Genomic DNA, 24,638 nt, shown 5'->3' on the forward strand with positions numbered 1-24,638 from the left:
TAGTCACAGTCTGCACGTCCTGATTTTGCTGAGTTAGATGTGTTCCTGGGTCAACATATTTTGTTGACCCTGGAACAACATTTTACTCCAAAAATATATTCTTAACCATATCCCTACACCTAAACCTAACCTTAACCATGAGTAATCCCTAAAATCAGGGTAAATGATAGATGAATGACACTGATGTACAAGCACCAAACAGTGATTTTAAGCGTAAACTCCACAAAATCTATAAACTGGTTCTTCAAATCTGATTGGTTAATTACAATGTTGTTCCAGGGACAACAAAGATGTTGTCCCAGGAACATGTCTCACTTGGTAAAATCAGGTTCTGCATCACAGTCTCTACAGGGTTTGGCAACTGTGGGTAAAAACTATGAATAATGCAAAATTAAAATAATGCAGTTTAATTACCATGGGTCTTCCATGGAAATGCCATTTCAAATGATAAAACATTTAAGTTACTAATCTCCAGTTACTAATGTGATATGGGTACCCCTGAGATAAGAAAATGAGAATTGCATTGAAAGCTTATGTGGTAAACTTTTGTTTACTCTGATACTTAAACCTTGTTTGTCCATATTCGTGTAGCTGTACAAATAAATGGTGCTTCAGCCTGCCAAAAGTTGTGGAGCCGACTGCTATAAGCTGGCTCTAAATGCAATTCATCAGATTCTTTTGACTGATAACAACACTCATTGACTCGTGAGCAGCACTGCAGCTTATTCAATGCTCCTTCCCTTATCTCTGGGAACCGAGGTTAAAATAGTAACCATTGTAGCGGATCTGACCTGAATCAGACAAATTAAAGAGTCGATTAGGACTGTGGTTGAAACACGAGCCAAATTCCTCAGAAAGGCAACAGGAAGTCATAAAACATTATTTGCCACAAGTCCCAAGCAAGATAACCAACCAACCAACTCTTTCACAGAACAGCTTTCAACAGTAACACCATTAGAACAATTATTGACAATTTCAATTCGGAGAAGAGATTGTCAAATTTGGAGCAAGTAATTGAGATGCAACGCCGGACATCACATGTAAACCCATGAGAGTTATACACAATATCCTTAAACACTTCCCCCACCTAGCAGAACCAGACTGAAATTCCTAAGGGGGGGGGGGGGGGGGGGGGTTTGAACCTCTGGTCTCCACAGAAATCTTTGTCAGATAATGACACAGAAACTGTCTTTTCTACATATATATGGACCAAAATGTACTCAAAAAGACTTAAATGAATATCAGTCCGTCGCTTCACTCCATATTCATTTATATGTAACACACACATTTGACTATCATGTTATAATCACTTATTGTGTATGTCTTTTAATAACTATTGGATAGCTTAAGGATACATATTCATGTCTAGTATGTATGTATTCAAATCTGTTAGCTTGAAACAGTCCTGACCATCAGTTATTTGTCAAATGTATCATATTATTGTTATAGGAATCATGTCCAAAATTAGACTCTGCAAGAGCAGGAAAATTCGGACCATGTGCTTGATAAGATAACATATGATTTATGATACCCCCGAGCCAAGACAATATCTGATTGGTCAAGACAACATTTGAGGTGTGGCCAACAGGCCAGTTTAAATACTTAGGACACCATAAAATCTTGCTTTTAGCTTGCTTCTTAGCTTCTGCTATTAGTCATGCCTGCTTTTAGTTTGCTTTTAGCTTTGCTTCTTAGCTTTAGCTTTTAACCATGCCTTTAGTCATCACTGTTCTGTGAGCGCGGTTCCAGTGTGCTTCGGCCTGCCTGCTGCTACTTAGCCACGATGAAAAGAAACACCACCTAGTCTCGTCAAACTTTACTTCTCCGAGTCTCCGAGTCTGACCTCGACTGCCCGTTCAACTTCAACCAGCCCACACAACTCTGCATCTTCAGCCAACGCCCAACCACAGGCTTCCCAAGACGTCACTTCAGCAACTACTGAACTTCCAGCCAATCAGCGACATCGGGAAACCTCCTTTCAATGACAACAAAGGGGATTCCCTTTACACAGGAGACGCAAGTAACTTTACCTCCAGACTCTGACCTTTACTGGTGTATTTAATATAATTTTAACCTCATTGAGGAACTCAATGCGAGGGTTAATTAAGTGATTGATGGTTGTTCATGTCTATGCAATTTAACAGATTGCTGTAAACTTGGGATTCCACATTTCCATTCTCTTAAACTCATCTTTCCCTAACTTTCGATCTTCCTGCAAATTGTGTGAATGTGTGAGTGCGTGCGTTTATGTGTTAGATTAGTTTATGTCTTAGATTTATCTAATAAAGCCTTATTCATATTGAAAAGAGAAGTATCTTGTGTTTTGTGCTTACAAGTTAATGTCTTAAACTGCCGATCTTGTTACTGTGCTAATTGATAGTGTTTTCACTATACTTTGGATATTAATATCAAGCGCAGATTTTATGTTAAACGGCTCTTTCAGTGAATCGCAGGGCGTCTCAGTGATCAGCCGTGAAACAGGGATTCTGTTCAAATTCCCTTTAAAATCTTAAATGATTCCCTTTGAGCTAAATTGACCTGTTTCTCTTACACCATATCATTCCCTTTTGAATGGTCAAGCAAGTGCAGAACAAAACTGCTTTGTGAGCCCCCTCCCAGAGCACCCATAAAGAGGGCTCCTAAAAGCTATGTGTCAATCACGAGGTCCAAGGCACTAGGCTGGGGTCTACAAACAAGACCTTTTCCACTAATAAAGAGGATTAGCTCAATTAAAGGGAAAAAAATCTACATCTGAAGAGCAGGGACATCCAAGTTATAAAATCTGGTGAAGGTAGATGTCAAAGATCCACAGGCTGCCGCACAGACTTTACCAATTGAAACTTCACTGTGCCAAGCCTAGGAGGATGCCATTCCTCTGGAGGAGTGGGTCCTTACTCCAATAGGACACTGGCAGCCTTTTAGAGCACTCTCTGAAGCATACAACGAGCTACTGTGAGTGCAAAAAGTGACAAGATCAGGCAACATTCACTCTAAGAGCCGAAACGGGCAGAGTAAATTGGGACCCTGCTCTTCCTCGCGCCTCGGGTAAGGAAGAGCTAGAAAGGTGATGACTTGTGCCTGACTCTAGCCTCCAAAAAGGTTTTAGTCATTGCTTTTAATCATGCCTCTCGCTTGAGAGAGGAAAAACATCCTCATTATGACTGGCCAAGAAGCTGCCAAAAGGAGCTGAATTAACCATCTGGGGGAGTAGTCTCCATTCTCCTGGAGCTACATTGCCCCTGGACAGCATGTCCGCACCTTGGTTCATCCTGCCGGGCATGTGAATTGCCCTCAGTGAAAGCAGGTTGTACTGTGCCCATAGGAGGAAGTGTCTCACCATCCTGTAAAGGGAGTGTGACCTGACATGTTTGTGCAGCATTAAGCAATGTAGCCAATAACAGACATATCTTTTGATTTCTTGAATGAAATGCAATGAGAATCCACTCACCGCTCAGGAGTTTTTGTTCAGATACTGTGTTCAGCACGAATCATCTCATTATAACAAAATTTAAACGTGATGTAAATAAGAGATTTGTAGAGCAGCGCAGAGATTATGAGTATGAATAGTTTATGAATAGTGATTATGAAGAGAGAGCTCTTTGGGCCATAGCAATAGATGGTATATATCAATATAAATTAGCACCCTCACTTATTTAAGAAGCATCTTCAGTGATTTGATTCTGGAGCCGGGCCTGACCTGACACCACCTTGGTGATTTATAAAGCCTAACACCATCATGTTGTCCAAGGAGATCAGGATGTGGTGCCCTCTAAAGACATTGTAGGAAAGTTTTTATGGCTGGAAAAACTGCCATCATCTTAAGGCAGATGATATGCAGGCGTTGCTCAAAGTTGGACCAGAAGCGGAACGCTGGTCTGCCCTCGTACAGAGCTCCCCAACCTGCTGGTAGTCAGGTAGTCAGATAGTCAGGCATCTATCCTGACTACATTCCTTCTGGAGATCTGTTCCAATGGAATGCATGTCTGAAACAGGGGCTATGGCACTGATGCAGCGCTGGATAACTTTGAGGTAAAGATGACCCAGGCATCACTGTAGGACATTACACAGGCTTTGAGGAAGACCTGGAACAATGCCATTAACTGCTGAATTATCAGTGAGCACTCTGGCATGACTCAGGCCCACATCTGGGCTGAAACAATAATTGTGCCCAATCAGACTACTTGCTGGCTGGGAGACACAAGGTTTCAGGTGGCTGAGCAGCAGCGAACTGTAAGTGAGAAATTCCAGCTCCGATCTGGCTAACACCAGCCAGTTGACAAGATAGCCCATAATGGGGATTCCCATCTGCCTAAGAGGGTAAAGACCCACATCGATGCACTAAATCAAGTGTATGGGCCAGAGACCCAAAATGGAGGACTGAGTATTGATAAGCCACCTCCTTGAACGTAAATGTCAAAAATGGTCTGTGATGAGGGGCTATCTTGATGTGACAGTAAACATCTTTCAGATTCATTGATAAAAAACAGTCCCCTGGCCATATTTGCTCAAGTATGCAGGGGTGGGTAGAGTACCCAAAAACTGTACTCAAGTAAAAGTAAAAGTACTAGTCTTGAATAGTTACTTGAGTAAGAGTAAAAGAGTATCGGATAAAAAATCTACTCAAGTAGTTAGTTACTAGTTACTTTGGGTCATATATACTGAGCCTATTTTTATTTAGATATATAGATAAAATGTATGTAATATATGTGTGTGTGTATAAATGTATATATTTCATCAGCCTTTACTCCAATTTATGTAATTTATTATAAAACCGTGTCTGTTTACTTAAGTAACAGATATAGGTGTCATGCTATAACATATTTTTAATACGACTGACTTTATATTAAATGTGAATTTAACATTGAAAGTTAATGTGATATAAATATTGCTACTAATCTTTCATTGTTCAGAAAGAGAGCAAATAACATTTACATTATCAAAGATCATTTTCACTGACAGTCTAGATTTCAATCACTCTCAGAAACTCTCATTAAAATCACTGAAACTGTTAACACTGTGAAATCAATATCTTAATTAAAGATTCGTACACACATCTGTACTTTGTTGTTTCTGACGAGAGAATTCGCCAGAAAGAGGTATTCAGTCAGCGAGCGAGTGAAGGAAGCACCGGCATTTTAGCGATGACTCATCTGAACGCCTCTGATTGGCCAATGCTTTAATAAGCTCAAAAGAATCATGTGTTATAATGCGCAGTGCTGTAAAAACGCATCTCTCTCTGGCTCAGCGCCAGCAAGCAATCACAGATCTGAATTTAGCAGCTGATGATATGACTTGCTGAACGTACTCGCACCGGTGTGATTGTATTAAAATTAATAAAATCTTAATCGGCTATTTTTTGTCTTTTGGAAGCTGCATTCAACTTGACTCCCCTCTGTCTGTTATAAGCCACACACGTACAACAAACTAATGTCACAGTGCTATCGTGTACTGTAATGTAGCCCAAGTTATTACCTGTTGAACAGTAGACAGCACACGCGGTGTTCATCTAATAAGGATCTCCATCGCAAGCAAATAATAGCTTTTGGAGATTTGCTTTCAATTCAGTGCAGTTCCATAGCCACTTTTTCAACGCTGCTGATGTTAAATGTTACAACTCTGAGTGAACCACTTCAGATGCTCAGCGCGTGCGGCAGGGAACTGAACGACTCATTCAAACTGATTCATGAACCAATTCACTCGTTTGCCAATTGGTTTGATCAAGCCTTTGAACAGAGTTGACTCAAAAGAATGAATCATTCGCGAATGGGCATCGCTCATTGTCCAGAGAAAAGTAGACGGCGCGTTTGGAATAAACTGAAGCATTTATAACATTTATTGCATTAAGATAAAGTAACGAGAGGAGCGTCGCGCACAGTCACGAAGTAAAAGTACAGATTTTTCCCCAAAAATTTACTCAAGTAAGAGTATAAAGTACCCATCTTTAAATATACTCCGAAAAGTATTAGTTACCCCAAAAAATTACTCAATTAAATGTAACAAAGTAAATGTAACTCGTTACTACCCACCTCTGCAAGTATGTGCTTCAAAGTTAACATCCTGAACAGGCGCTATATTAGAGCCTGATTCAGGCATTCGAGATTGAGGATGGACCTGAGCTAGTCTCGCATAGTCAGACCTTCAGACTGACTGCTGGAGGTGTGGAATCCATGGCAGCTTTCATTGGCAAAGGCCCGCCCATGAGGCCATTTGAGCGAAATGTCAAACAACCAATCACAGTACGTTTCATTTCAGCATCACATTTCGGGGCATGACAATGTCTACACAATAACAGAGGGTAAAACTCTCGGACGTACTTTAAATATTCTATGCCGTGAACTTTAAATATTGGACACATGTATCATCATTACAGTTGTAAACAAGATGGCTTTCTTCATTCGTAAGGGGGTTTGGCATCACAGGGGGTTTGGCCTTTTTTTCCAGGCGGAATGTTAAACACACGTCTCTCGGAAGTGTTTGTATTTGTGTTCCATATGCATCAGACATTAAGCCATTGGTCCGTTGGCATGAGATCTGAACCTAACACTAGGCCAGAGCCCAGCACCTTTCTTGGGGAAAAGAAAAGTTCACTGGGGGAACAAACTCTACGGCTCCCTCTCCAAACAGACTTTGCAGAACCCAGTTTGACAGGCCCAGGATGGCTTCCTAAGCCTAGAGCCAGACAGCAGTAGTAGTCTGAGATTTATTTTATCTACAGCAAAATCGTTGACTTGACTTGCAAATAAATGCACAGACACTATTTAAACTGAACAGAGATGACATCACTGAATTCAATGATGAACTGCCTTTAACTGTCATTTTGCATTATTGACACTGTTTTCCTAATGAATGTTGTTCAGTTGCTTTGACACAATGTATTTTGTTTAAAGCGCTATATAAATAAAGGTGACTTGACTTGACTTGACTTGACTTAAGGGGGGCAGATCACTGCATGGAGGCAGGGATATTCACAATATTGATATAAATATCTTTTGAGTATGTGGTTTTACTATTCCAGTGGTAATTTTCTTGGATAAATGGGGAAGGATGGCCCCAGAATGAACAACACTTCCATCACCATGAGCTAAACGAGGAATTTGAAAGCGAGCATGAGACATCTTTTGGGGCTGTCCGGCCTCAGCAGGACCTGGCCCTCTCCTTTTTCTATCTCCCAAGGATCTGATTTGGCCAAGGCTGAGCTGGAAACAGCGAGAGCTTCACAGGCTGCTGAGAAGATGAATCCATCTGGTGGCCTGAACCAGACACCGAGCTGGAACACTTAGGGGAGAAAGGAGAGTCAAGGAAGGGGATTTTGTTTGTGTACTTGATCTCCTTCAAATCTAGTCAAAGGTGGCGATTGCATGCACAACTGTGGAAGCCATGTTAAACCGAGGTCCTGACCCTCTGTGATCATTAAAAATCCCATGATGTCTTTCAAAAAGAGCTGAGGTGTGACCTCTGCATCCTGGCCAAATTTGCCCACTTGCCTCTGACCATCATGGCCTTCTAACAATCCCCATTTCTACTGATTGGCTTTATCACATTGTCTGCTCTATATAAAAGCTCTTTATAAACATAATAAATTAGAATTATTATAATTTATGTGCAGCAACCACCTCCTCCAGAGAGCGAGCTTGCCATATCCCTTTTCTTCAGTGCCGTCAAAGGAGGTGAAGGCGGCAAAATTAGAATAGTGGAAGTTCATTGTCAACTTCTGGGAAAAACTGCATCAGTCCCTGGTGTTCTGTTCGATCGGAAATCTTAAATTTTACTACATTAAAGTATGTTTTGGTAATTAAATAAAATGTTTGCTTATTTTCAGATCAATGCATATAAAATTTCTTCATTCAAATTCATCAACTCTTTATTATTGTAGGATTAAATATATTAAAAAGCAGAATAAATATATCTCCACCTCGTCTCCTCCCCGAAATAACCAACCATATATGGAGCATACAATGCCTAGTTTTACTATACATAACCTCATCTGTATATCATTTACTATGCATATTCCCATCCACCTGACACCATATTTAACACCGTTTAAGCTTCAAAGACATTAAGGAAATATGAGGTATGCTATTTGTGCCATACACAATTTTTATTGTTAAAAATCATCCAGCATCCTTGTTATTTAAACAATTAAAATCAAGTTTACTTTATGCAGTTTTGCTGATAAGGTGAACATTTTAGTTATTTTAGCCTATATTTATTGCAGTGTAAATATAATTGTCTGACTTGGCGAGTCACTGACAAAGTAGCCTATTTTAAAAAGAAAACTTGTTGTGGAGATGACTTCACGCGACATCAACAACTCCATGTAGCTGCGGTAGTACAGTAAGTTATTATCATTGGACCTATTCAAACCGGACAATGGACCATTCGACAACTGAATCCAGCAGTGTCTGCCTTAATATTAACTATGTATTAAGTGCACATCATTGAAAGAAAATGAAAGAAATGGAGCCTTGTCACCGCCACTGTAGAAAAGCCCAATGCGCCTCTCCTCGGGAGACCGGTCTCTTTCCCGTGCATGCACCCTGGTGTCCTAGTGGGTCTAGGAAGGGTGCGTTGAGGGACTCCCGTGCCACCAGAGAAGTAAGCTGCCGGACCTGCGGTCCAGACGAGAACCATGTTTACATGGCCGACGGGCCAGGATGCCAGGCTATCTATCCCCTGCAAGCGCCGTGGCCAGCGAGGAGGATGAAGCCGAAGAAAAAGCAGCCCCTTGTGCCCCGGACTAAAGAGGGGAGCGTGTGTGGCCGTAGGACTCCGCCCCTTACCTGGACCCTTCCTCCATGCCCGACCTATACAAACCCTGCAGCACGACGAGGACACCAGATCCCCTGTTTGTTTTGGACTCTCTCCCTCTTTGGCCACTTTTATTCCCTCTTTTGTTTTATTTTCTGTTAATAAAAGCCTCTCCGAGGCCTGATGCCATGGCCATTGTGTCTGTCGTTTAATCCTCCCGCCACACTGGTGGAGAATGCGGGCAAGGCAGAGCCTAGACACCTAATGACGTCACTCCCTCTCACTCACAAAAGGTTGTGAGAACCCAGACTGGAATGGAGGAACGACGGAGACAGCCTCCCAGCCACAAAAGGGGTAAGTGACTTCTCCTTTATTGTCATTTTACCCTGTGGTTGGTTGAGGCTGTCGAATAAAACCCGGTTTCTCTGTCCCTGTTCTGGCGCGGTGCAAGATGGAGAACCGCCCGGAGAGGCAATGTTTCCCACGGCAACCGTTTGGAGCATGGTTGAGTGAGTGAGTGACGTGACATACAGCCAAGTATGGTGACCCATACTCAGAATTTGTGCTCTGCATTTAACCCATCCACAGGGCACACACACAGCAGTGAACACACACAAACCGTGAACACACAACCGGAGCAGTGGGCAGCCATTTATGCTGCGGCGCCCGGGGAGCAGTTGGAGGTTGGTGCCTTGCTCTAGGGCACCTAAGTCGTGGTATTTCTGGCCCAAGACTCGAACCCACAACCCTAGTGTTAGTAATCAAACTCTCTAACCACTAGGCCACGACTTCACTGATGGTGAGGATGGTGGCACTCCCGTGATGACGGGGATGTCGCTTGGGTGGGGTGGTGTTGTGAAGAGTCAGCTGCCTCCTCCCTGATTATCATTGGCACCCTGTCCTAAATCGCCACCCTTCACCAGGCTCCTGACAGGAGTGGGTGTGAGATGAAGGAGGGTTGCTTGATGAGTCAGGGCTGGCGGCGTGTGATGGGGCACACCTGAAGGAAATGGAGCCTCATAACCGCCGCTGTTGAAAAGCCCAATGCGCCTTCTCCTCTGGAGACCGGTCTCTTTCGACTTTCTCTTTTTTTTTCATGTATTTTCAGTTTTTATTTCCATTAATGAGAGTGAAATATTTAATGTAAATGTGTATAATGAAATGAAAACCTATTTTAAAATCTTTCCTTACTTCATTACTTTTCTCACGGCAGGAAAAAGAGTGTGTACGCCATTTATTTACGCCAAGTTTATATTTTCTAAATCCTGATATGCGCATACAAAATTGTGCACGCAATTTCTATGCCTATTTTGTGCATATGCAATGTTTAGAAATTAAACCCCAGTGCGTTTAATACTTAAGTACATTAAAAATCAAGTACTTTTGTACTTTTAAAAAAGTAACATTGAAAAGTATTACTTTCTCTTGAGTAATACTTTATTGTTGTATCTGTACATCATCTAGCACTGATAAGAAGAGGCTGACATGTTCTCCTGTGTTCTCAATTTTGCCTGTCTTCTGACTTTATCCCTTCAGTCTTAGAGGGTCAATCTCATTAGCATCTACTGAGCTCTCTGTGTGTAATGGAAAAGCGCTTAGAGTGGAAGTGGACGTTTCCACAGGAAAGAGCAAAGAGAATTCCAGCAACAGTGAACATTTAAATGACAGGAAGACATTGCGAGTCTCACCCAGTACAGCACGTCAGTCCAGCCCTCCATGGTAATACACTGGAACACAGTCAGCATGGCAAACAGGAAGTTGTCAAAGTTTGTTATGCCATTGTTGGGTCCATGCCAGCCATCCCTACACATAGTGCCATTGAGGGGGCAGTGTCTCCCATGACCAGAAAGAGAACAGGGAGCTGGATCCTCCTCTGCAAATGTACCTGTGTGGAGAATGAGAAATATGTGGCTTATTCTCAGGGAATGGTGGCATTTATGTACTATGTGTATGAGCACCCTGGTTAGAATATCTTTAAGACCCATTATTTGAAACATTTTGATGTGTGTGTGATGCAAAATACATTTTTAAAACAGAACATGTATTGTTTATAATTTAGTCTAATGAATATGAGAACACACTGACGCGTGCCGTTCAGATAGCAGGTTGCATGCATCTTCCCAATGAACAGCTCCAGCCCGATGATGGCATAGATGATGATGACGAATAGTACAAGCAGAGCAATGTGCAGCAGAGGAACCATGGCTTTAATGATGGAGTTCAGCACTACCTGTAAGCCTAAACACACAAACAAATATTATCAGCATGTTATCAGGCTGTTCTAGCTGTGAATGCTGGGTAATGATGTGGACGCACTTGGCACTCCTGACACCAGGCGAAGGGGCCGCAGAACTCTAAACGCTCGTAAAGCCTTCACATCGAACCCACCCGGCTTGCCACCTGACTGCCCACTGACATCTCGATCTTTGGTTACCAGCTCCAGAACGACACTGAAGAGACTAAACACACACATATACACTCATCAGTATTAACAATAATAACAGAATGTGAGTTCAAGCTATTATTATCAGATTATTATGTTATATAGAATATTATAAGTTGAATGTAACAGCAGAAGACAAGAAAATTGTGAAATTACAAGGGGAATTGTGTGTAATGGAGTGAACAAATGACATAAAATGAATAAAGGTCAATGTCATAATGATTAAATCAATCATCCACCATACTATATTCTGTTATCTCTTTCCTTTGTGCAAACATAGAGATGTTTTGCTTTTGGGTGGTCATTCAAAGTTTTCAAGGGTTGTTGTTCATTCAGTCTATAACAGACTCTGATTAAAAGCTTGTGTTTTTTATTTTGTTGATTACTGGCTGGTTTTGGGAAAGAAACTCGTTCACTAGCCTCTCTGGATATCATCACAACACCTTTTGACCATAACGTTGGGATGTCAGACAGAACAGACATACAAAATGGCAGATAACAACAAGGCCAGTCAGCGCAGGAGTTTAATTGGCTATTTGGGCTATCAGTCATTTTTTTGTTTGCAGATCTGTTGTGGTGAGCTGCATGTTTACATATACATATATATATATATATATATAAAACTTACATAACTATTGCTTAGGGGTATATAAATAATTTACATTAACAACAAAAAATGGTGATGATGTGACAAAAATGTGATAAACAGCCAATAGTAAAAATGCAACTGCATCTATTTTTTCTCAATGCACAATGGGTACCACCACCATATCCAAAAATCAAATCATTTTAGCTGGATGAACTTATTTCTAATGATTACTCAGCTTTACATACTCATTACACACTCATCTGGCACGGGGGCTAGGGGGTGTCATAGATGAGATGCGGTGTGATCCCTGAGGATCCTTACAGCAACACAATCTCCATCCAGCATGACCTCTGATTTCACGCACAGGGTGCCTCCTCCCTGAGAGAAGTTAATCTCATTACATCAGGTCAGAGATCCGCACTAGATCAGATTGTAATCTCTTGTGAACAGTTGCCAGCTATGTGCCAGATAAAATCCTTTCAACAATTTCCAGCTGACATGAACTACTTCCAACAGAGTTGTTCAATCATGACATCCATTTGTAGCCCAACACAGAAGACCAATTAAAACACTATTTAACACATGCTATTGGAGAATCTGAATACACAACTAATAAACAAACTTAAAAACACATTAATAATGGTTAAGTAATAAAAAAAAAATATTTTGTACATATTTTCAAAAAATATTTCTTACATTTTGCCGAAGAGCATAGTTCTTCAGAACTATGTTTTTTGGGAAACGTAACTATTTATTTTTATTTATTTTTTTTGTAATGATGAAACTTGTGATCATAGTTGGCTAAAGGCAGTAATAAAAAAAAATTTCCCAGCTTTTTGCCCTGATTTTCAGTCTGGACAAGTTGACACTAGCTGTCAAAAATCAGAGCCAGTCAAATGTAAATTCATGTCCCAGTCACATTTTTTTGGTTAAATAAACATTACTATCAGAAAGAAAGAAAATTATGTTTTATATTTTTCATCAACCTGGTACTAGCAAGGTGTAAAGTGGCCAGTGTGTGTGTGTGTATATAGACACATTTTGTAAATTTGTATACAGATTTTTCATTGCTATGTTTGCTGTCACTATAAATGGTTGAAAAGTTGATGTGTTGTTCACCAGCCTCAACTGCATCACTTTAGAGTGCCGTACTTTAGCACAAAACCTGATTGTTTTTAATGAGCACAGGAAGTGTCACGTCCCAAAACAGTAATCAATGCAAAGACAGATACAATTTTTGCACAATCACAATGTTGAGCAAGTTGAAAGGGTGAACCACCAGAAGACAAAATCTGACAAAGCATTATCTGTGATCTGAAACTCTACAAAGCTGGTATTAAGATACAGACAAATGTTTCAGCAATTCCCAGTAGACTTCTGTTTGAAAAATCATTATTCTTGAGCTGAAGGGTCCGTTTATTTGACAAGTATTTTGGATTACATCCATTTATTGTGTATCTGTGAGTTACGTCTTTTGGATTAAGGACAAGATTTGAATCTTAAGTGACATCACAAATGTTCACTGTTTCAAGGACGTTATATGCTTTTGAAAAAAGACCTTAATTATATTAAATGTGCACTTGTAGTGTACTTCAAATTTTAGATAATATTATTTTAAACTGTACTTGTAGATAACATATCAATGAAATAAAAGGCCACTTAAGTGTAAAGACAGTATACTTGTTTCTTAGCACACATTGTATTAATGTCAGTTTTACTTTAAAGTATAGTTAATTCATTAAATGACTTCATCATTTGACATGCTTTATATAAGTACACTTATTTGGCAAGAGGAGTAATAATGAAATGACTTATAAAGATGTGCTTAAGTCCTACTTAAGTGGGTTAAAAAAGCAGTTCAGCTAAATACATTGAATGTATTTCCATTTAATTGCAAATAACACAATTAAGTGTTCAAAATAATGACAGGACAAAGGAATGTAAAAGCAAACACTGACTGTTAACTTACCCTACTATGACGATGACAAAATCCAGCATATTCCAGCCGTTTCTCACATATGAGTTCTGGTGCATCACAAGTCCATAAGCTATTATCTTGAGGAAGGTTTCAATCGTGAAAATGATCAGGAAGGCATATTCTACTGTTTCCTGTGAAGCAATGATAGAAAAGCAAGTTTTTAGTTCTATCTCATTCATCTGTTTTAATTTGAAGAACAAGAGCATGTGATTGGTAAATCAATTTGACGAAGAGAATGAGAAAAATCAATAAGCATGAAACAGCTGTAGCAGATTTCATTACAATTCATGTTCAAATATATTTAGCATAAAAACGTATATACATAGAGCACATCACACATGGTAAAAGCTTCACAATGCTTGAACAAACCCCTTTGGTTCTCATGCATTACACTCTAAATTACACGTGTTCACATCATCTATATTGACAAGTCTGGAACTAAACCACTCCGATGGAGATCAGAACTGCAGGTAAATGTGCATGCTCATGAACCCAAAGATGATGAAAGAGACTACATTCCAAAGTAGTGAATATTTGTATGTTTTGGATCACAAACTAAAGGATATAAACCTGATGATCGTCAACATGTAAAAGTGCTCTACCATTGAGATGTAAAAAAAAAAACATTATCGGAAACATGAATCTTGTTAAAAAAAGTGAAAGTGACATGACATTCATCCAAGTATGGTGACCCATACTCAGAATTTGTGCTCTGCATTTAACCCATCCGAAGTGCACACACACAGAGCAGTGAACACACACACACACACACACACACACTGTGAACACACACCCGGAGCAGTGGGCAGCCATTTATGCTGCGGCACCCGGGGAGCAGTTGGGGGTTCGATGCCTTGCTCAAGGGCACCTAAGTCGTGGTATTGAAGGTGGAGAGAGAACTGTACATGCACTCCCCCCCACCCACAATTCCTGCCGGCCCGGGACTCGAACTCACAACCTTTCGATTGGGAGTCCGACTCTCTAACCATTAGGCCATGACTTCCCTGGCCTAAATCCTCTGATGGTTAAAAAGTTATAGTCTGCAGTTAGTAGTCTATATCATATATATATATATATATATATATATATATTTGGGCTGTCATTGTTAACACGCTAATGCATGCAATTAATTTTATAATCCTTGACACAATAAAATAATTTAATGCAGTCTACGCAAAATTACTGAAGCGCAATTTCTATACTAACCCTTTAACCCTATTTTGCATCTCTGCTTGTGATTAGATCAGTTTAGGCTGCTTAACCTGGGAACGTTTTCAGTCTGATGATCCAGGGAGCAAATGCATTCAAACGATCCATTCAAAACAATGGTATTATAAAGAAAACCAGTCTGATTATATTAGAGATTGCAGAATGAACAGAGACTCAGCCAATCACAACGTACTGGATAGCTGGCCAATCAGAGCACACCTCACTTTTCAGAACGATTAGTAAAAATTAGTCAAAATCACAAAATAATGTTCTTTTTAGCATCTTCATATGACCCCTTTAATAAAGAACAGAAATGATCAATTCAAGGCACATGCACTTTAACCTTTAGCCTAAACATAATGAGTAACTTTAACCATAATGAGATTAAAAAACATTTTAAAAAATTAATAAAGTACTGTTGAGTACTAACTTAGAAATTAAACCACTACACACAAAGTGCTGCACAAAAAGGAAATAGTGTCTTATTTTCAGATTTTTGTTTATGGCTTTCTTCAACTTTAATAAACATTTCAAAAAATGATATATATATATATATATTTATTTTTTTTTTCTTTCTTTGTTTGTTTTTTTTGCCATTTTAGAAATTATTTATCTTTATTAAATGAGAATAAGGCCGTCTCTCTGGGACCATTCAGAAATGTTATAAATGACACTGCAGAGCACAAAAACTATCAAATGCTGCAACAAAGCATGTATTGTAGAAATATGAAAGTTATAATAAATGTTCCTGGTCTCATGTAGATGCTCGTGGTCTTCAGTTTAATGATTGCATCTCATCCTGCAGGTGACCGGATGACAATGGCTAAGCCACAGCACTATGAATAGCTACAATAGACTTGGATGCCTAGATTAATCCCATTCGAACAATAAAATCTCACTGCTGAACATGGCAGGCTGGCTATGTCTATTCGCAAAACAAATTAGTTCAGTCTTTGATTTTCATATTAATATACTAGAATACAAACTACTATTACAAACATGAATTTTGGCAGTGCATTAATCCATTTTACATCATGCGCCCTTCCTTTGTCTTACAGCACTTAAGCTCATCAAATACTTCAGGTACTTTCACGTGTGGTGGACTTACATAAGCACAGAGACTGAGGGCAAAGACAAGCTGCCTGATGACCACAGTGATACAGTGTCCAGATTAGTTGATGGCAGCATTAGACTAACAAGTCTACATGCTCTAAAAGCAATGTCGCAAAATTTACTTGTTGGCCAAAGCAACACGTTGCCCTCTAGATGGTGTAAAGCGAATAAGGTGGATGTGCTCCTCTACTCAACAGAATGGTCATTTGCCATGTGCAGTTGGTCATGCTGACTGAACTCTGACTGCTGTTTTACTTTAAAACACAAAACCATAGTAAACTGATCCCAGTGATTGGTTTGGGAATTCTGAAGCTTGGGTGGCCTGCTCAATTGACCTTTCACAAAGACCAGCTCCCTGCGTTACTGTTGCTGCATCTGACCAGGCTCACGCCACACATCATGTTCTCACACAGAGCAAAGAGAAAACTGACAACGTGCCAACAGACAAAACAGAGCAGGTTACTGTAGGCATGAAACAAAGTGTCAGCTTTCACATTTTGAAAAGTTTTTTAAAGAAATTCAGACAATAAATACCATTTTGTGGCCCTTTAATGTGTCGTGACAGATCACTGAAGCACTTCAGTTCAAGTTCAGTCTCTTCATCTTTACTAGTTACAGCATGAAATAAACATGAATGAATATCAGGAGGTATCTTGTTTCAACCGTGGAAATATATCAATAATACACACCATTTTTCATCAAGTTCAAGTACACTGAAATTAATCTACTCTCCTGTCTAGTTTGTTTGTCAGAGACAAATTCCATGTTATGATTGGTCTGATCGCCTGTCAATCAAGCCCCACACGGAAGAGTCAATTGACAAAGTTTGATTTGGTCAGACAGTGCCATCACTTGCAATCATAGTTTTAATTGGTTAGTTCCAGCAAATTGTTCTTTGCTTAAGTGTTACAACAGCCAAACAGCACTGTTTTTATCACTGCTATATTTGTTCAAGACAGATTGTCATTCTGTGCACTAGGGGTGGGATTTTACACTGACTCTTTCTGCAGTCACTCAATATTTGTTCTGATCCCTTCAGGAATTATATAAGTGAGTCTTTACGAGTGAGTCACTGAATCACTCAATATTGTGATCTTGGGATCTGAGTTCAAACTCCATGGCATCCAGTACAGCTGAACCCACTATGAATGTCATTTCATAGATTTGGGAATTACATTCGCTTCAATTACAAACATTTATAATTTAAAAAACTTTTGTGTTTTCTTAGTTAGATTGCCTGGATTTTTATGTTTTGTTTTTTTTTTTTTTTCTGAAACAAAGGACAAAAACATAATAAATCATGATAGGTGCTGTCACAATCCCAGTTTCGTGTTCCCCGTCTTGCGTTTAGGACCCTTGTCTTGGCATTTTTGTTCCCTGTCCACTTCCTTTGTTCAGTTCCTGTCTCTGTTTGTCTCGCCTTGTTTGTTCCCTTGATTAACCCTGTTTGTCTTCAAGACAATTGATCCCTGTTAGTTCATATACCAACTCACTATGCCCCTATGTTAGCCTGTGTATTTAAACCCCTGTGTTAGCCCTGGTCATCATTTGTATAGTCTTGTCCATCTTCTGGCTGTTAAGTGTTGGCATTCCTTCAGTTCATGGTTTCTGTTGTCCTTGTTCCAGTTAATTCCTTCATTAAAGCTCATCTGCATTTGGATCCTCTCGACTTTATCCTTGAACTCCGTCAAGAGTAACGGGTGTGAACACTTATTCATAGCATTGTAATACATTTGCAGTCTGCTCAAAATTATATGCATTACACTTAAATCATCTTTGAGATCTTTTTTTTTGTTTTTTCTTGGCATTGATTCACAGATATAAGTGGTTTGATTGGTTATAAAACAATCACAGTAAAGACAGCTGACATTTATGTCTACAATTATGATTTCAGACCATTTCCCTAATGATCCCATTTTTACCTCTACGTAGACTCTGAAGCAAGTAAAAGTTGCACAGAGTATCGGTCATTATAGTAACAAGTCAATGAGGCAGACAGCACTGTTGAAGCTTTTAAGCACTTGTTATAGGGTGCCATGAATAATTAAGAAAAATGGTCCCACTTTATATTAGGTGGCCTTAACTACTATGTCATATGTCGTTTTTGGGTAGGTTAAAGTGTAAGGGATTGGTCAACTGTGTAATTATAAATGGAATTACAGAAGTTAATTACACAAGTAAAATGTAAAACATATATGTACACAATAAGTGAATTGTATCTAATGAGTAATTTAAATGTAAGTACATAATAGTTAAGCCACCTAATATAAAGTGGGAACAAAAAAATTGCCTTTCTCATGAGTCAAGGCTATGCAGTCTCATAAATCACCCCATTCATCAAATGTGAAGGCAGAGTTCAGACAAAAAAAAAACATAATGCACTATACAATTTAATGTTATGTTTGACTGTCAAAGAAACTTCATTGCTTCACATTGCTGTTCACAAAAAAAAAATATAATAATTATAATCTGAACAACTGATTCTCATAACACTGATTTTAGTTTTGGAAACATGCACAGGAGAGCAATGATTTCTGCCACAACTTTACTATGGAATTGCTTAACAATCAGGTTATTTTTAACCAAAAAATATCAGAACACTTGGAAAATATGAATCTAGTCACATGGCCTTGCTACACACTGAAGTGATGTACTGCCACTGCACAAGAAGACATTTATTATTGTACAGAAATAAACCAGTAGCACGGGTCAAACTGTCCCTTTAAACTCACAAAATAAAGTATTAAAGTACAAAGGTATATAACTGAACAACTGGTTGAGTGAAATAAGGTCCATAGTGTGATAAAAGAGAGAGCTAGAGTGAGAGATGGGAGAGTGAGTGAGGATATAATCCTCCTATGATCCTCTTTCATCGCCCTCCACCCTCCTGTTTACAGATGGGTCAGTGTCAACCAACGAGAGCACACAGAGGAAAACAACTGCAAGCGTATTTGTGTTTATTTCAGATACCGTACAGCTTGTTGCATTTGCTTCACACACAAATTTCACCCATATGTGTATACAAAAGCCCCCATTCAGACTCGTCATAAATTAACAGACACGCAAACTGTACTTACTACAGTTCAGCAACGCTCATCATTTCACACTTGTTCAAAGGGCTTTCCCAAAGGCATGTGTGGAATTGAGAATATAGGTTTGTAGGCTGGAAAAGATCGATGAACATGCATGAGTGAGTGCAATGGAAATCCAGAGAGAAAGAAAGGTTAAACACTGGTGTCACTGACTCGGTTGATGCTAATCTTACTGGACAAGCCCAGTGCTGCTCAGAGCACTGGAGCTCAGTGGACACCCGACCAAATGCTCACTCTAACTTAAAAGAAAAAAGACTATATATGTCACAATAACTTAACAGTATGAAGTCCAGAAACTTAGCAATCACTAATATTTGCACCTGTTTTTTTGAATATGAGGTCAGTTCACTAAAGATCATGCATAAGATCAGACAAAGACAATCAGATCTGTTTACAATTAACTCTTTCGCCACTTTGGACAGAATTACCCAGCTTTCAATGATTTCACTGGTATGTGGAAGGAAATAATATTTCTGAAATAGTATTAAATCTCTTTAATTCTCAAGCGATTGTGTAATTAAGCAGAGGCAAATAAAAAAAAAATCATCAAGCATTCAACGGGATATAAATCAAAACTGTCTAAAGTTACCAAATGAAATGTAACCCAAGGAAGTGGTTTAGGACTGTGAAGCTTTGATGCAATCTATATGTTTTGATCATTGATCTGAATCTGAATCTGACGTAGTCTTTGGCAACAGGAAATGTTGCTTTTTTTATGAACTTACCCACATTAAAGTGTTGCTAAAATAGAATGAATGAAGACTGAATAAAGCAGACATTCTGTTATTTCTTTTAACATATTGCATGTTTATATATGCATACAGGACAATATGCTGGGAATCATTAATTTTTTGTGAAAACGATCAAAAATGCTGGCGGCTTGCAGCTTTTTATTTTTTATTTTTTTAAGTGAAATAAAACAGAGTATTATTATTGTTGTTATTATTATTATTAGACCAGCGCTTTTATTTTGGTGGAAAGTTATGGGGAAATTGTAAAGCTTCTCTTTCGCTGACAAAAGATTTATAAACAATTACACATTTGTGAAGAGGGGGGTGCGTGTTGAGTATTTAGAAGAGTGCTATAAAAGAACCAAACTCACAACATTTGCGAACATGTAGTTCTCTTTCAAATATTTGTTCGGTATCTCACTATGAGAATCGCCTTGGGCGTGAATAATCCTGGAAGCACCAATTACACCACATCTGTCGGTTGACCGACCAATCACGACAGTCCTGCCTCCCTCATATATATCACTGCTAGCAGTCCTTACTTCATCCCCGTTCTCTTTCCCGTGAAGATCCTCATTGCAAGCTATCCTCAGCAGATCTTCGTAAAAGTGTGTCTACTTAACTCTTCATGGACGAGCCGCATTTAAGGGACGTCACCGAACACGACTGCTTATTTGGGGGAAAATATCCTCTGTTAAAGTGAATATTTTCATTCTGCTATATCTATCTTTGTGGTGGGGACCAGTGCATCAAGGCACGTTCTCACTTTATTTATTGAGCAGTTACAGCTCCTTTCTCTCCATGTCTGATCTTGTTAATCTCCCGGTGTTCGTGTAACCCCTCTCTCCCGGGTCCTCTCCGACGCTCCTCGCACGGGTCTCCGGCATGGGAGGTGGACGCACTAACAAGGAGGCTAAATGGCTACAGCCACTAGCATCTGTCGCTAATGCGTCTCTTGAGATCGGGGAGTGAGGTTTACCTGCACAGCACTACTCGCTGGCCTCCGTTACACTCGCAGCTTATACCAGCTGTCCTACCTTGTGTCCCAGAGTTGGGGATGTCCAAAAGTCATTGCATATCTCAACCTGTGCTCATCGAGGGGAGCAGACCAGAGCTGTGCCACAGCATAAGACTGGCCTTGGTGAGTGAAAGATCCCAGTGGTTGGGTTTGCTTATCAGAGGAGGAGAAGGCGGGGTTCTTAATGCAAAAGGATGGGGAAGCTTTTGAAACTTGTCTTCCCAGGAAGCCGACTACTCAGCCCACCCCAGCCCATGTGTCCAGTGTTTGCCTTTGCTTCAAGTGGGGGACAGTCAGGTTACAGAAACCCAAATCCAAGCAGGGTACAGAAAAAAAATGTTCAAAGGAAGGAAGTTCTCTTGTTGGAGTGTTGGCACAACTTCATCCCGTGTCCCACATGTTGTTTCTCTCCACTCCACCCATGGGGTTATGCAAGAGAGAGGACAAAAGTTTACAAACATTTTATCCCATTTTAAAGAAATTAAAATGTTTCCTGTGTATCCAGGCAGTGGGCCAAGGGCAGAGATTTGTGTGAAAATAAAAACCAAAAATACACACATTACATGAAAATCAGAGCGGCAACTCCCAGTTCTGCCACACCATCCCACTCTGGATTTGCATAACCTCAAAAAACACCTCAGAAAGTACAAGTTAAAACTGCTCACAATAAAAACATTATACAATGTTATTCGTCCCAGAGACTGGTTTACATCTGAAGGACACTTACTTCCTCAGATTTGCACAGCCTACAAATTTTTTGAAATTTGTAAATTCCATTCGGTTTGGCATTAGCCCCAATAACTTTCATGAAATGTGTAGAGGCAGCTCTAACACAACTGAGAATAGTGGGTCTCAGAGAGTCAGCTTATTTGGACAATCTCCTCCTCTCAGCTCTGTCACGGCAGCAGGCAGAGATAGATACGAATCTGCTTGTGTCTCATTTAAAAGGCTTAGGCTTCAAAATAAAGGAGAAGAAAAGCTGCTTAGTGCCCACGCAAGAAATAATTTACCTGGGTCTCAGGCTGAACTCAGAACTGAATCAAGCATTTCTATCAGAGGAGCGCATCAGGTAAATTCATGGTTGTCACTCCTTTTTCCAGAAAGGGAAAAAATTCCCATTCAGACTATGTTTACATCTTCTAGGGCTGATAGCCTCAGAAGTGTCTGCAATCACATTGGGAGTGTTGCGAACGAGAGTTTCGATGCTGGGTAGTGGCACAGCACTTTTTTCCGAAGCACCACCTCAACCAAAATGATAGTGTCATCATATTGCTTGTGCACTCTTTGCTGCCGAAGAGATCAGGCTTTTCTTCACCAGTGCCTCCATGTCCTGCAGTGAGCGCACACTGCTGTTCAGTTTCCAAACTCCACACAGACACTATTATAATGTCCAATGTTAACTGTTAACGATCTGTCAGTCACAAACTGTGTGACTTCGCCTATGGAATTTTTTTAGACGACTAAGCGACTAACTAAACTTTGGTCGACAAAGCCTTTTCTGATTGCTGGCAAATAACCCTGTTATTTATACAAGCCAACACGATTCTCGCATTTGGTGCTCGGAAAATTGTTTATTTTGGACTCTAGATGAGATGCTGGGGTATTGTACACAAAATCCATGCACAAAATACAGACAACTGATGATTTTTGCTCTATTCAAAGAAATTCCAACATTGTCTTGGCTGTAAAATGTTTAAATGCACACTTCTCATGAAGTTTCGGTGTACATGTCAGGTGATTAGCATGTTCCAGCAGATTGACCCACGGTTCAAGGTTAAAATTTTCTAGTATAATTTCTTGATCCCCTTAGCCACTCATCTCTGTCATCACTCTGCTTGGCAAAAGGCAGAAATGGTAAAGCAGCTGTCAAGAAGCAGCTGTTTCTGGTGCTACACTAAATCTGTTTGTGGTGATGTGGGGGAAGGGCCGGTGATCTGACCGTATGCAGGTCACCGTGGCATCAAGTGCTTCATTGGTGATCAAGCAAGCTAGATGCCACAGAACAGGCAGTTGAAGAGACCTTGTGGTTGATAGATACAGTACCTAGCCTTGCATGGTTGAGGATGGAGATGAGAAAACTGTATTTCAGTTTTTGCGAGTGTGGCTCTATCAGTAGTCATGATCAATGTTATGACAGGCCTAATGAAATTAATAAAAGGCATAATGATAGGCATACAAACAGTATTCTTAATTCAACAGAAAAACATGTGCTTCATTTCAGTGCCACAGACATGAGCTTTAGTCTCAAACTACTACACTGACACTGGTTTTAATTATGCAGTCTCCAGGTGTGAAGTAGTTGAAGTATTGCTGCTAATGGAGCTGTAAGCAGTTATTATAAACTAGATCTATAAACTAGATACCTATAAACTAGATACTAGGAGTTAAAAAATGTTATTTAATCTGTAAATTAGTTGAGTTTTCCATTTACTTTGTGCATTTATAGGTTTTGGTTCAAGTTCTGCTGGAATTGTAAAAATGTGCAAAAGCACACAAAATCATAAAGGACGAACATTATTTTACAGCACTGTATGCTTTAAATGCACTGTATGCAAAATAGAGTAAATGATGTTGGATATATAGTGAGCAGGATGGTTTCAGCACCATGGACAGCTCTGATCGCCTACAGGAATTGATCCAGAAAAATAAACCTGTAAAACTCTAGGCTGACATTATTTTATGACATTTATGTACGCTGTATAATGTATGTGATCCATTACTGCATTAGTAACCCCAGATGTTTCTCCTGAAAATTCATTAAGAGTAAAATAAATAAATAAAAACAGAGTGTGGCTCCATAGCATTAATAAAGATTGTTCAGTTAAAAAGAAAATGTTCTTGAAAGATTCAAAGAATTGTCTTCAGATACAACTGAGATATGAAAAATAGAATTTTTCTTTCCCATGAAGCTACTTCCACACAAACAACAGAGCAATTATACAGCATACATTTCATATACCTGCAGACACAAACATGAGCAGCATGGATGAGCACCTTTTGAGTGTTTGCAAATTCGCCTTTGGTCTTGTGTAATTCCACTCTAATTCACTCATCTAATCTAAATAAGCAGAAACTAATCCCACAACACAGCCAATGAGAAATCAGAAGAGACGTCACAGTACTCACCAAATCATGATTAGTTGAGTTGGAATCATCTTCAGGGAAGGGGATGTAAACAGCTAAGGCCACACAGTTGGCAAATATTGACAGCAATATAAAGATATCGAAAGGTCTGGAAATAATGTTTAAGGAGAAAAATTATAGTAGTAACATCCATTTCACAAATGATCCCAACACATCAAACTTGATTAGAAAGTAACATTTTAATCTTGTGTATTTAAAACTCTCAAAGCTGTAACCAATGTCATGGCAGAGATATCATGTGGCATTTTAGGCTCAATTTTATGTAATTCCTGTGTGACTAGTAATTGTTTCCAAACATTCCCACCCCCCAATACTGGACAGTCCTGCCCCAAACTCACACCAGAAGCTGACATGTCAGGAACATGTCTGGGTCAGGACCCAGAGTGATGAGTCATTTTAAAATCAAAGGCTAAAATTCAAAGTTTTAAAAGGTGTAAAAGAATGAGGAAATGGCACCATCTTTCATTGCTCCCTTGTTCCAGTTGTCCACACTACCAGGCCGTCAATGTCAGTACGAAAATCATTCTTAATTATTTGAAGATAGTTTGCTTAATTGGCTTGCAAGGTTAAATA

At 39.5% G+C, this 24,638-nt stretch overlaps 1 protein-coding gene across 6 annotated transcripts in view; it reads right to left on the reverse strand.

Moving 5' to 3' along the window:
* cacna1db (calcium channel, voltage-dependent, L type, alpha 1D subunit, b) overlaps positions 1-24,638 on the reverse strand; it is an 88,878-nt gene that overhangs the window by 60,825 nt on the left and 3,415 nt on the right. For all 6 annotated transcript variants that reach the window (XM_059503021.1, XM_059503019.1, XM_059503018.1 and 3 more), the window contains exons 3-7: positions 24,048-24,153; positions 13,750-13,889; positions 11,065-11,207; positions 10,834-10,986; positions 10,437-10,633 (exon numbers count right to left, since the gene is read on the reverse strand). In XM_059503021.1, the coding sequence (XP_059359004.1) occupies positions 10,437-10,633; positions 10,834-10,986; positions 11,065-11,207; positions 13,750-13,889; positions 24,048-24,153 (739 nt within the window). The remainder of the gene's footprint in view (positions 1-10,436; positions 10,634-10,833; positions 10,987-11,064; positions 11,208-13,749; positions 13,890-24,047; positions 24,154-24,638) is intronic.

This window comes from Carassius carassius, chromosome 21 (genome assembly GCF_963082965.1).
Source record: "Carassius carassius chromosome 21, fCarCar2.1, whole genome shotgun sequence".
NCBI classification, from domain to species: Eukaryota; Metazoa; Chordata; class Actinopteri; order Cypriniformes; family Cyprinidae; genus Carassius; species Carassius carassius.